This window comes from Myiozetetes cayanensis, unplaced genomic scaffold, assembly GCF_022539395.1.
Source record: "Myiozetetes cayanensis isolate MyiCay16 unplaced genomic scaffold, myiCay2020 scf2-11, whole genome shotgun sequence".
NCBI classification, from domain to species: Eukaryota; Metazoa; Chordata; class Aves; order Passeriformes; family Tyrannidae; genus Myiozetetes; species Myiozetetes cayanensis.
In genome coordinates, this window is record NW_026087411.1 from 4052920 (window position 1) to 4066804 (window position 13885).

The window sequence follows — 13885 nt, forward strand, 5'->3', positions numbered from 1 at the left end:
GACTGAAGTGTTTATTAAGTAAGAGAAAACAGATATTCTCTTACTTCATCTTGTCTTGTACTTCGCTGGATGTTAGTGAATACTTTCCAAATGTTTACTGTTCCCTAACTGGTGACCTTTTTTTGGAAGAAAAAATGTAATCCTTTCGACACAAATGCCATTGATTCAGTAATTGCATACTTTTGGTTTTTTAATTGGTAAACTAGTCTAAAAATGCCTTCAAAGGAAAAGAAGCTTGAAAGAAGCAACTACTTTAATAGATTAATTTTCAGATTTTACAAGTTAAGTAACTTTTACTTTCTGGAACAGCAAAGACAAGTTGACATGCACTTAGTCTATCTTAGAAACTGAAATAAAAAAATGTGGAAAGAAGCCAAAGTGAAATAGATAATTTTTTGCGTTGTTGAGTGCAATGCATATTTTCTAAATGAGAGGGGAGGAGAGGAAAGCATGATGATTGAATAATGGTTAATACTTTTAAAAGCAAATACACATAGTAGCATTACTCTTCCTGTAATGAGTCCCTTCAGTGCACATTTTATTGATAGTTACTTGTAGGTTACAAATAGTGTTCACACTTTTATGTGCCTTGTGACTTAGCTGTAAGAAGGTTCTTCTGTTGTCTAGTATATTACTTATCAATTATCCCATAATGGAGTGTGGTATCAGGAGCAAAAGCTATGCCTCGTCTGGGAGAAAACAAAGAGAAAACAACCTCCCAGCAATGATCAGAGAAAATACCTAATTTCATCACTTAAAAGAAGCTGGACTGGCTGACAGTACGGAGGGCGAGCATGCCACTGGTGTGTCTTTAGCGATGCATTTTTCAGATACAAGTTCATTTGTTGTTTATCTTACACTGCTGATGGTTTCCTGCTGCATTTGTGGGCTTTGTGCTATGCATACTGATACTTCTCCGTCATTGTTCATCACGTGGCCTTGAGCCCTCCTGTGAGCTTCAGGCATTGTTACCTGTGCTGCTGGACCATTTTCATTGAATGGACTACTTAGATGTAAGAGGCATTTCTCCCCTGCCTTGTTGATGCATAATTTTTCACGAAGGCATTTAAGGCACTTGCAAAGTGAGATTGATATGACACTTAGGAAAACATTTTACTTTGTATTAAGTAAGTCTGGGACCCACCTCTGTGAATAAAGCAGGTGGTAATGAATTATCTAACGCCCCTTGAGCAAGTTTTGTGTTTCAGATAAAGAACCTTGCCGCAGGCAAAGGCAGTTTTTGGCACTGTGGTCTTTCCTGTAATAAAATGAATGGAATAAGAAGTGTATGTTCTCCTTTTATACAAAATTGAACTTGCTCCAAAACTTACCTGATCACAGAGGCAGCTGGAGATGTTCCTATGAATTTAGGGATTGACCAGTCTTGTACTTGTGGCAATCCCCTGAATGCATCCGTCAAAAATAAAAAGAAGTGACAAAACAAGGTGAAATGTAACACAGTACGAAAACACTGGTGAGAATCTTGAGCCTTAGACCTACTCCCCAGTTGTAGAGTTCTGCATTTTTTGGGGTGGTGGTGTTAGTGTCCTGATTTTTTTTGGGGGGTGTGAATTGTTTTTCATTTTTGGAGACTCGAGAGCTCTTCTGTCTGATGGTGGTCTTTGAAGTCAAGTCTGCTGCACCCTGTACTGAGAGCTCTTCAGTTGGCCTTTGCTGCTTTTATGGGGATACGATCTGTTGCTGCTTGGATAGTCTGCAGAGTTGTGTTGGTGAAGTAGAAATTAAGATGTGAATTTGCCACCTCTGAGGAGTGCCATACTACATCTTTAAATCATTCTAAACTCAGAGGTGAAATATTTAATATGTAAAAACAAAACAAAAACCATGCCATCATTTGGTTTAATCAGAAAGGTTCTTTTGTTCATACAGTTGTTATTTATTTGGCAACAATACCTGAAACTGATATTCCCTACCCCTGGGAGGTCTTCAGTTAGTTTCCCTTTTAGTCGTAGACATGATTTCCAGTTGTGACTCTGCTTTCTCTCCCTTAAGAATAAACCTTTGGAGATGTTGACAACTGCCTGTTCATGACATTTCTGTGACAGTGATTCTCATGATGGATATGATATTAGCCAAAAAGATTGCAAAGAGGAAAGTGCTCGCTCGTGCCTTATGCTTAGTACAGTCTAAGTTTTGGGGATAAGATTGCTTTTGAGATCTGTACCACAATGGAAATGGTGCCCAAAAGGCATTTGTGTCAGGAAGTTAACCTACGTTCCCTTGTCCTCTTGCACAGCTCAGATGTCAGGTGTTCGTATCAGCTTGTTGTCAGTGTATGTATTTCAAGGTGACTTGAGGACTTAGTCCTCGTGACTGAGAGATGAAGATTTGACTCCTTCACGTAATTCTCTGGTCTGGAGAAGGTGGCATGAGGGCAGGGTCTGTTGTGCAACACAGACACCTGTGTCAGGATGCAAGGCTCAAAATATCGCTGCAAAGGCAAAAATACCTCCCAGCTCCCCTACAGTTTCTGCTGGCATTACAGACGCACACACATAGACAACTGAGTGGTGCCTCTTAATAAAAGATTATAAATAAGCAACCTTTCAGCACTTAGATGAAACCTCGAAATGCACTCTGACCTATAGCAAACCAATTTTTAAGCCCCAAGCAACGCACAATAAACAAAATGGAACTTTAGAAGGAGAAGGTTGACATAAGTTGTGAGAAACAAAAAACTACTGATGAAATGTGGGAGAAAATACATACCCACAATCTGCAAGTCTTTCCTGTTTCAAAGAAGGGCATAGTGAACATAAATGGGAGGTGAAACACCATGTACATATGTATTGGATCCTAATGGGAAGGAAAGTAGTAGTGTGTGATGGAATTGGATGAAGTTTTGTGGTAGTATTTGAGGGGTAAACAGAGTTGCTGAGCTGTTCATGACTCTCTGTGATGGTACAGCAGTTGAAGTTTTGTAACTGTCAGCACCTTGTAGTCAGAAGTTGCCCTGTGAAGAATATAATTATTGTATATAAAATCAAAGCTAACATACCAGAACATCATAGCAGCAGACTGCTTTAATTAAAAAAGTGTTTTGCTGCCACATACTCAACACAGAAACAGAGCGAACATGTGCTTTTCAGAGATTGCTTGGGCTAACATCATGGAAAAATAACTTTTTTCTAAAAAGTAAGATTTCATTTCAAAGGACGTATGAAAGCGTAATGTTAGGATTTGTGTTGCTAATTTTGGGCCTGATTTGTATACATGTTGTGGTTTAGGAACGGTACTTCCCAATTCACTGCCCCCCACTGGCACTCTCCCAAACCACATGCCACTTACTTGCTCCCCCTTGCTGCTCCCTTGGGATGGAGTTGAGAATTAGAGGCACAAAAGTTGAAGATTACGAGTTGAGATAAGAAAAATTTACTGGAAACAGCAATGAGATAAGAAAACAAACAGCAGCAGCAACAATATTAATAACAGAAGTGTAGAAAGAGAGGGTGATTCACATACAAGAATGTTCTCTGTGGACCCCCAAACAATGAACAATAGCAGACAGTGCTGCCGTGTCTTTCGACTGGAAACCAGAGAGCTCTTTCCCTCTACCCTTGGAAATGACATGAGGTGGTGTAGAATAACGCCTGGGTCCTGGCCAAAAACCAGGACAATACAGTTGTCAACTGATCTTGTACTCTTGTTAAGAAACCTTAAATTATAGTTTCCAAGAGAACCTACAGTTGTGCTTGTAGAAAGCAGAGAGAAAATCTAAGGGGCAAAAAAAAAAAAGCCAAGTCTTAAAAGTTCAGAATACTTCATCCTCTAGAGAAGTAAATGAAAATTCAGGGGAAAAAATAGAAATGGAATATAAATATGAAGGTGAGTACGTAGAAATTACGCTATCACTCTTAGCACACAGCACGAGAGTACCAGAAATACCTTTCTACTCAGCTTTGAAAATCTCAGACAAATTTCTCATTACTTAAACAACCTAATTGATGACTTTTTAGGAATCAGTTTAGTTTAGGATAATGATTGGAGTATCTAACGGAATGAAATTCTGCCAGTGAGTCAGATTTAGTCTTGCTGCTTCTTTTGAAAACTACCACTACCTTAAGCTGAATTGTGAAAAAAGGAAATGCTGTATGAACAAATACTGGCCAACGTTATATTTGCTCAAATCTGATGTTCTAAAAACCTTTATCTTGAAGACAGTCAGCAGTTGAAATGTCTCTAAATAATTCTAACCTTAAGTATAAAAAATTGCATGCAGTCTTTATATTTAGCTTTCACTTTATTTCTTTCTTTCCCTTTTTGATATTAGGCTAAAGAAACCTGCTAAAAACTGTCACACAATACTGGCTTTCAAATGAGCATATTTTGGTACTGAAATATTTTATTTTTCACTTCTAGCCTCTTCTAGTGCCTCACAGAATTCATTCAACAAGTAGAAATGGAAGAGAAGAAAAGACGCGCTCTGAAATAAACTGTAAGCACGTGTGATATGACAATATGAAGTACTCTTAAAATAATCATTGATACTATTTCAGCTGGTATTTTGGGTATCTGATATACACAGAAACTTTTTTAATGATGTATAGGAAAATAAAAACATGCTTTTTCACTTAAATGTATAGATTCTAGATGACTATGCAAAAGAAATGGTGTAAAATATTTGGCTACACCCTTCGTCAGCACTTCTGCAAGGCTCACTGTTGCTTCATCTTAATTGAACAGGACACAACCTGAGCTCTTCTGAGAGCTGATTGATATAGCTTTGTATGCCACTCCAGCAAGGATATTCAGGGCAATGCCAGATTCAGCTGAGTAACAGAATGGCAAAGGAATATTTTTCTTTCCTTAATTATCTTACTTTCGCTTTTGAATTGAAACAGTCACATAGAGATCAGGAAGGGAGGAGGTTGATCACTGGCTTTTAAAAACAGACTTCATCCCCCAGATTGCAGTAATTCTTTGTTTGAATTAAATCAGAGCAATACTTAGAGCTTTAGCTGTCTTTTCTTAAGCTGAAGGTAATGGGAGAAGTGTTAAAGAGGTTCTGCCAAACTGGTGTCCTAGGAAATGTGATTAGTTTGCTCCAAACTTCATTCAACACTCTTTAGTGCTAGTGAGTCTCCCAGTAGAACAGATTCAGTAGTGAATTCACACCATGGATATGCTTTTTCTATAAATTACAGCTGTATGGCGCCTCTAAGGAAGATCCTTCGCTGCCCTCTTTGCTAAATGGTTTTCCTGTTCCCCTTAATGAGTAGGTGACGCAAATGGTGATTGTGCTGCCTTTGTGATAAGAGTACTTTCTGTGCCCATTAGTTTCTAGCAGGCACAAATTGGGTATGTCCATGTGTCAGAAGTTTCCATCAGTGGAGATATGATACACTCATTAAACAATTTTTCTTTTTTTGTTAGCCTTGGGAGCTAAATTTTGTGTAACCACAGTCGAACTTAAATTCTTGTTTTCCTGTTTTCCTCTTTAGTTGGTCAAGTAAAGTTTGATCCACCTTTGAGGAAAGAGACAGAGCCACATCATGAATTTGTGAGTAACAAGCAGCATGTGCTATGCTCTGCACATTATCCCCTGCAAATATCTGTGCAGGAGATGTGTATGGTGCTTCCTTAACACTACTAAACTTGTTAGTGATTTTACTGACAAATCGTAACATAATGTTTCTTTGATGCTATTACACTATATGCAGCAAAACTCCTTGCTTGTAGGCTCTGCTGGATGTGATGTATGTGCTAAGCAGCAGCACTTTGTGTCTTGTAGGTTTCCTCTATCCTTTATACCTCATTGCTGAGGATATAATTCCATTTATTTATGGATTTTTTTTTTTAATTGTAGAATTACTGTGCATACTCAACTTTTGCTCTCCGTTGTTCTTGTATTGACTGTGGAAGTAGTAGAATGGAGTAGAATTAGGGCAGAGATATGGTGCATTTTAAAAGAATTTCCCATGTGAACAATCCTTCTGTGGCCCTGCATCACACCTGAGCCATGCTGAGTCTGGCAGTGGAGGTATTCTGTAAAGGTGGATTACCAGTGTCTTCATATGGACCCATCGATACAAGGGGTGTGACATCTCAGGCTGTGAGGGAAAAGGTGTCTGTGCTGTCTCACACACACGATTACAGAAGATTCTTCTGTGGAGACTGTTGCTTTTCACATTTTGTGCACTTTGGGCAGCTTCTGCATGTTCCTGGATAAAAAGATAAAAAGCCTGCTTCCTCACTGCAGGATTTTGTGTTCTCTTCGTTTTTCTAAAGCAGATGTTAAGGTGAAAAAGTTGCCTTAGTACCTAAGTGGGAGGGACACTGGTTTTCCCTGAGTTGGTTTTGGGAATGGTGTGTAGCTAGGAATGTACTTCTGTGGTCTACAAACCACATGTGAGTCAGATTTCTGACGCAGATTTCCTTGTGGTGCTCTGTAGTTGTACTAAAATCTCCTCCCCAGTGCTTTGCCCTTTGGTAGTGGGTCAGCTGGCTCTGGGTGTCTGAGGTTGTGTATATAATCTTGCTCGTTGTGATGGTTTTGGACTTGGCTCCCTGCCAAATGCCCAAACCCCCAGTAGCAGCCCCCGCCCCTTCCCCCTTCCTTCTTCCCCCAGGGCAAAGGAAAAAAACTATGCACATTGAAGAAGCCAAAAATCAAGCTAGTTATATAGAAAATATATATTTGATGTATATTACAGTTAAGATGCTCTGTACGCAGCAAAAAGGAATCCAAACACCCCCTGAAGGGATAGGGAAAGGGGAAAAGGGACAAAAGGAGACAAAAAAAGGGACGCCGAGCAGATATACGCAATCAAACCCGAGAACTAGTAAAATAACTAGTAAAACAAATCTCACCACGTCCCTTAGAAAAGTAGGATTGGCAGACACAGCCAGCACTCTCCAAACCCCCACATGGCAGGCCAGCAGTCACTGCAGGCCTCAGCCTTAGATAAGCGAGACCAACGCAGGGACCCACTGTTCCCAAACCTCACCAGAAGAGAAGAGAGTGAAGACCTCTCCTCCCTTCTTGTTTATACCCTGATTTACGTAAAAATCGTATGGAATACTGAGAACACTGCCTCTTCCTTGGTTACGAACTGGTAACCAAGGAAGGCCTAGATTAAAACCACCACACTCATCCTCAGAAATGGCTGGACAGGGAGCCTGCAGTTTCTGGTGCCTGTTCGAAACGGAGGAGAGTAGCTTACCAAATCACATGCAGGATTTAAACAAGTATTTCAGATGTGTTACTTAGACCTTGACATAACTGCATAACAGCATCATTTAGGAGCCCTGGTTATGTAAGGCTTTTTATTATTTTTTTATATTTTTTTATTATATTTTATTAAATATAATGCAGTCAGTGTTTCTACCATAAACTTACCAGTTAACTCAAAATTATTTTTGAACTAATTCCAAGTTATCCTGTCTTTGCTTCCCTGTTGCATGGTCTGGATTGTAAAGAAAATACAATTGGTAGCAACATATAGTTCAAATTATAATGCTTTTGCTTGTTAACAGCACACCTATACATACATAGAATCAATTGCAAAAATATGTTAGTGGAGCAGCTGAAGTTTTGAAAATACTTTTCCCATTTCTTTCTTTTTATCGGTCACTGACTATAAAACAGTTGGTGGACAACTCCATGGGGCAGTGGTGTTTTTATTGCACCTTAGGAACCTGAGTTGCTAAACTGTGGAGGGAGATTTTCTGCAGGGATTAAAGCAGTTCTTCAGAGCACTTTTTTGGCTGTTGTTGAAAGGGAGGAATTGAGCCTTTTCCTACATTGTGTGTTAGCAATCAGGACCTTTGCACTTTGGAATCTCAGAAGCTCTTGCTTCTCAGAGGAGGAGCATGAACAATCCAAATTAATTCTGTTGATAAGAAAGTATCTTAATATTGTCTGTTCTGGTCAGACATTGCATATTTGAAACCTGTCCAAAGAACTTGTCTCATCTCCCTATCTATAACTGTTTGGATCTTTCTGAAGAGGAAAATTAACTCTTCCATGGCTTATATCAGAATATGAAACATGCAGACCTGATATGTTCTTTCCAGATAAAACAGAACTATCATTTTAAAAATAATGATTTTGGGTCCAGAGACCAAAAAATAAGCATACAAGTATAGATTAGCTATAGAACTAGTGGACAATTTAAATTGGCATATCAATTGCAAACGAGAGGCCTGTCCAAAAAATGGATGCTTTAGCAAAGAGCCTCAGCACGAACCAGTCTGTGGGAGAAGTTTGTAACAATCTACACACTTTGGGAGTGAAAGTCTTTGAAATGGAAGTGGGAGCAAGAGATGCCTGTCTCTTCCTCCAGCAATAACGGTGTGGATCCATTTTCATTAAAGCACTTCTGATGCTTTTGCTTCTGTCTCACTAAAGCTTCTGTCTCACTTAAACACTCAGTTACTTGTGGGTACGAGTGCACAAAGGACTGGACCACTGCAGCATGAGGAGTTATTGTCAGTGGTGCACTGAGATTCTGAACTGGCCATACTTGCCTCTTTCTGGGACAGTTTGTCACACATTACCACAGCTCAGGTGCTGAACAATAAATAATTCATCGTTTTGGTGTGATTCAGTAGTGTTTGGTAATGTGACCGTATCCTTAGCTATGTTTTACCCCCATCCCAAGAACTGTCTTAACATGGTTTGAATTTCAACTAACAATATCTCTTTTTCTTTTTTTTTTTTTTTTTTTTTAGCAAGAAAATTTACATTTATGTATACCTGGTTTTCAGTCACAATATAAATAATTTGAGTTTCTTGCTCTCTATCTAATGAACAGCCTGACAGTAGCGATTTTTTGGACAATTCAGAAGAAGTATACTACACTGCAAGATCTAACCTGGTATTTTTCATCTTATGCCTTTCTTTGTCAGTGTTAGTTTTGTCCTTATTTTCCTCTTTCAAAACTCATGTTTTGTCCTGTTGTTGTACTGGTGTTTTCATCTGTTTAAAAACCATTCAATATAAGAATTAGTCTATATGTGTATAATGTAGAAAGAAATTCTTAACTTAGTATGTGCAGCATTCACAGTGTTTGTTTTTCTATGTATTCGTGTTTAGTTGAATCACTTTTATAGAAGGGACTCAGTATTTTACATTCATTCTAGTTTCTTTAACTACCATACTATGCAAACTGGTTAATTTTTTGGAAGGTGATTGAAAACAGAAGAAACATACTCTTTGTATTTTGGTCTGGTAGTTCCTTTAAATGGTCTCATAAAAGACTAAAGTTATATAAGTTTAAGTCTCTGAATTCTCCAGATGGTAATTATGTTACAAGAATGAATGTACACTTAATAGAAATAACAGAAAGTGTGATCATAGCTGTTTTCAATGGCATTTGGCATTGATTTATAGTCTGATACATTTTCTGAATTTTCTCCTACTGCACTGCTAAAATATTTGGTTGTTGGCATTGCAGTAATTACTCTAGGAAGTGAGTTTTCTTACTTCTCTACTCTTTGTGTAGTTAGATGAGTAATGCATTTAAGTCTCGAATGTCTTCATAGTCTGTTGAAAAAAAGAAAGAAACATTCTGTGTTAAATGAAGAGCATTACTCTGCTAACTTTCTGAGATATGTGAATGTTTAAGATAAGTGCACTGAGAGGAAGATGGAAAACTGGGGTGTTTAGGAATGTCTTTTTTATGTGTTGTTTTTATCCTTGCATTTTTTTGTTTGTTTGTTTTGACATCAGTTGGCTTGGTGGAACTTAAATCTGCCAAAAATGTAGTTACTGAAAGCTTAGACTGTCTGCCCCTTTCTTAAAAGGAAATGTCTGTGTTGCTTCATTGTAAGAATGTTTCACAAACTGTTTTGAGATCAGTAGCTTAGATTTCTCTACCTGGTGGGAACACCTCCATCCTGTGCAGTTCCTCTGGTTTTGGAAGTGTGGTTTTGGTTTTTCGGTTTGGTTTGCTTCTGGTTTCCTCTTTCTGGTTTAACACTTTTTAAAATTTGTTTAAGGTCACTTGGTGTTGTTGCATATCTTGCTAATCTGGTATCTGGGGGTCTAAGAGCTGAATGAGAACGTCTCTCCTAGCTGCACTGTCGTTTCCCACCCTCTTTTTACCCCATGCTGTTCAGAATACTCTTAAAAATTACAACCATGATGAAACTTACAAAGTACTGTTGTTGTCACAATCACGAGAGGGTGTTTAAAGTAATTCTACAGCACTTTATGTTTCACTGCTTTTGTCACACCTCCTGTGTTCATTGTGAATCAAAGAGGAGAATTCTGAGTTGGTGGTAAATGCATCTCCTATTTGTGAGATTCTTCCAGTGAGACCTAATCCTTAGAAGAAATAAGTACCAGTTGGTTCATTCTTCTGTTGTGGACCAGGGCACACTAATCAGACATTCTCTTTCTATCTCTCTACTTCCCCCACATTTGGTGCCTATGATGTGGTTACCCTTAAAAATCATTCCCCTCTTTTTCTTCTTTCCCTTCTTCCCCCGTGCAGTTCTGAAATAATAACATGGATCTTGCCAGAAGAATGGAGAAATTCAGTAAAGGTCTTGTTTGCAGGGAAAATTCCATGTCCAAACCCCAGGATCCCTTAATGCAAATTGCAATCAGAAAGGACAAGATAGTACTTCTCTTTGACTTACTACAAATATACCCTTTTGATTCATAGTTAACTGTATAACAGACTATTTTGCTCTAGGTACAAGGCTCTTTTGTCTTTCAGGATAGGTATTTTTTCATTTTTCTGCAACTAGATAACAAGTTTCTAGAAGTTACTTGGGTACCTTCCATCATTTGAGATATTCTTGCACATGCTGCTTCCTGTCATTCAGAGTTCTTCATGTTCCTGTTTTGTCATCTTTGCCTTATGTGCACATTAGACTTTGCATAAGGTAGACCTTTTCACTGTTTTCTGGATGTTTTAAAAGCAGTTGTTTGGATACAGGCTTAAATTAAGTAGGAGAGCTGAGCATTGCATTTGCAGTGAGCTCAGGAAATGGTTTAAATTCAGTCATCTCTAAAAATATGTACTCCTTTATTCTAGGGCATTTTTTTAAGTTTTTTATGCTATTGATCCTGGGAAAAGTATCAGAAAATCCAGTGGCTAACTAAATGTATGGCTGTTGTTTGTCTTGTCCTGCAGCAGCCACCACAGTGGCAGTCTCAGGAATCTACATGAGTTGGCGTAGTAGGACCGCATTTCTGTGATTTGAAATGTTTTTTTGCTATAATTATGCAGATTTTTAGAAGTTGCCATCCTGAGGAAAAATGCAACTTCTTTCCGGTTATTTTTTTCACGAGATGAGTTGCCCATTGGATTCCCTGGGTGGCATTGCTGGTGGCTGGGTCAGTATGCTGGAGGGAGGTGCAGGGGGTAGAGAGAAGCTGGGAGTAAGGACTTTTAAACCCAGCTTCTGCAGATCTGTTGCTGTACAGGCAATTGCCTTTACTTCTTGGAGGTGACACGTTGTCCTTACCATTGTTGGAGTCTGTCGAGGGGAATTTGGCCTCTGGTCCCAAAAGCCCATTTCTGAGAAGCAAATGAGGTCACGTTGACCAAATGAAAATATTTTCATTTGGGTTATCCTGGTCTGCAGTGAAATACTGTGGCAAAATCTTTTTCTTCCTACTCGTAGTGAGCTGAAAAATAATTCTGGTTCATATGCAGTAGACTGAGCTGCATATCTTGTTAATTTAGAAAAACCATCAGAGAATCCCAAAAAAAGGATGAGGAGGGAAGGAACCCCTGGTGATCTCTAGCTTACTCCTGCTTAAAATAGGGGCAGCTTCCAAGCTCCATTCAGAGATTACTTTGGGCTCTCTGGCTTTGCTGTGGTTGGCCACATACACCACAAGTGTGTGCTGCTGATGTGTAGTTCTCTCCTTGGCTGCTGGAACTACCAAATGCTTTTCAGTCCAGAGTTGCCCTTCCTGCTGCTAGCCAGCTTATCCTCAGCCTCTTCTTGTGTCTGTGGTGGATCTGTTCTAATTCCTTTTCAGTTGCCTGTGTTAAACACCAGATGTTTTGTTGCCTCCTCCTCCAGCTTGTTGAAGTTACTCTAATGAGCAGCCCACTCTTTTTTATTTTGGAGAGTGGTTTCTTAATAACGTTGGGCAACTACCTCAGCACCTGGCCCTAGTCTGCATCATCATCCTAACAGATTTGTAACACTGTAGACAGTGACTTATATTTTTCTTTCTATTATAGGAAAAATTAAATATTTAATTTAGCTTGGAGTATACAACACACAGTGAAAATTCTACTACCAAAACACGCAGCTGAGTTCTACTGTTTTAGAAAGTGACACAGGAGCTGAACAAAACTTGAATTTGATGTCTCAGGTTCCAACCTACAGTTGTTTTCAGTTGTTACAAACATAACATTCATTCTGCACTTCTTTAGCAATGAATTCAGTAAGAGGTTTGCAGCTCCCATACAGTCTGAATTGCTGTACTTGCTGGACACATTAATACTTTTGGTCCTATTTAAATAACTAGGTCGTGGTTAGGTTTTGTTTTCTTTTGGCTTTTAAATATACTCTAGGTTTAATAATTTGTGATAGTTTTTGATAACACTTTTAGGAATGCAATGTTTCAGCATAACTATTCTCTGTTTTTTAGTTACTTGTGGCAGAAAAACTAAAACATTAGTAGGAAAAAATTGAGTTAAAGAGATTGACATAGATAATAGAGAACATTGCCCAGAAGAATTTTTCTTCAATTTAAGTAATTTTTCTCCTCACACATGCATACATTTGTTTTTTCTTTACTACAAGCCATGAAAACTCCTATCCTAGTTAGCTAATGTAGCTGTAAAAACATATTGCAGCTATCAGTGTGGAATTTTAAAGAGACTCTTCATATTTTGTTTGGCTTTAGGTAATGAAATGGCATGTGGTCCTTAGGATCAGAAGAAAATAAGTGGAAATGGGGAGAAAAGTACCAGTGGTTCTTGCTCTTTCTTTTCCTTCCCTGTATGTGTTGGGTATTTTCTGCCTTGGCAAAAGTAATTGAGAAAATGAGATGCTCAATTTTTTTGCTAGGAGGCAGCTTAAAAATGCTGTGTGCAAGTGCCTGTTGCATGAAGGAGTTACCACAGCGAGTTAAGATAATGATGGTCCATTCCATGGGTATGAAACAGTGTTGTTTGTGTCAAGGGGACATTCACAGACACAGATGCATAGAGAACTGAAATATGAGGGAAGAGGGGAACAGGGATTGTGTAGCAGTAATGCCCAGTAAAACCTCCGTCAGTAACCAGGAAAGAATTATATTTAGTATGTTTAAAAAAATATACATACGACCTGCTGTTTCTGAGGTGTTAAGAAACCCAAAGAAATGCACTTTTTATTGAAATAAAGGCATTAAAAATACAGCATATGCATTAGGTAATGTTAGGCTCTTTTAAAAATTAACTTCCTCTTTGATGAAGCAACGTGATAGGAATTTCTTAATCATTTTACTGAGAAAGGGATGTGTATGTGCTTTCTCATTTGATATGTTAGTAGTCAGAAGGTGATTTGTATTCTTTGAAATTCGGAGTCACTTCCCCAGCATTTTGTAGATTTAAAGTCTTAATTTTGTCACTTCAAATGGTCTTGTTTCTCACTGGATTTCAAGAATAGCAAATGTAGGAAGTAACTGTGAATTGCTGGATGGCTGTATACATTCAGTTTTGTTTATGAAGGCCTGAACACCTAAAAATAGATTTCCAGTACAGCTCAGCCCTACAGAACAAAGTAGGAACATAACTGTTAAAGGTGCATTAACAAACTTACCATGAAATTCTGCAGAAAATATAGCAAGTTTTTAAAATTTAAGATTTTGCAGATTTGAGCACTCCTGGGGAATTTGTTTCATAGAATGCCCTTTGCTTTATCTTTGCTTTGAGGAAATCCGTATGCTGTTTTTAGTCATTGA

At 38.4% G+C, this 13885-nt stretch overlaps 1 protein-coding gene across 4 annotated transcripts in view; it reads left to right on the top strand.

Moving 5' to 3' along the window:
• Positions 1 to 13885, top strand: part of MAP4K3 (mitogen-activated protein kinase kinase kinase kinase 3) — a 72705-nt gene that overhangs the window by 25932 nt on the left and 32888 nt on the right. For 3 of the 4 annotated variants that reach the window (XM_050315805.1, XM_050315806.1, XM_050315809.1), the window contains 3 exons: positions 4381 to 4456; positions 5463 to 5521; positions 8778 to 8840. In XM_050315805.1, coding sequence (XP_050171762.1) covers positions 4381 to 4456; positions 5463 to 5521; positions 8778 to 8840 — 198 coding nt within the window. The remainder of the gene's footprint in view (positions 1 to 4380; positions 4457 to 5462; positions 5522 to 8777; positions 8841 to 13885) is intronic. The other variant, XM_050315807.1, reaches the window with a different exon arrangement.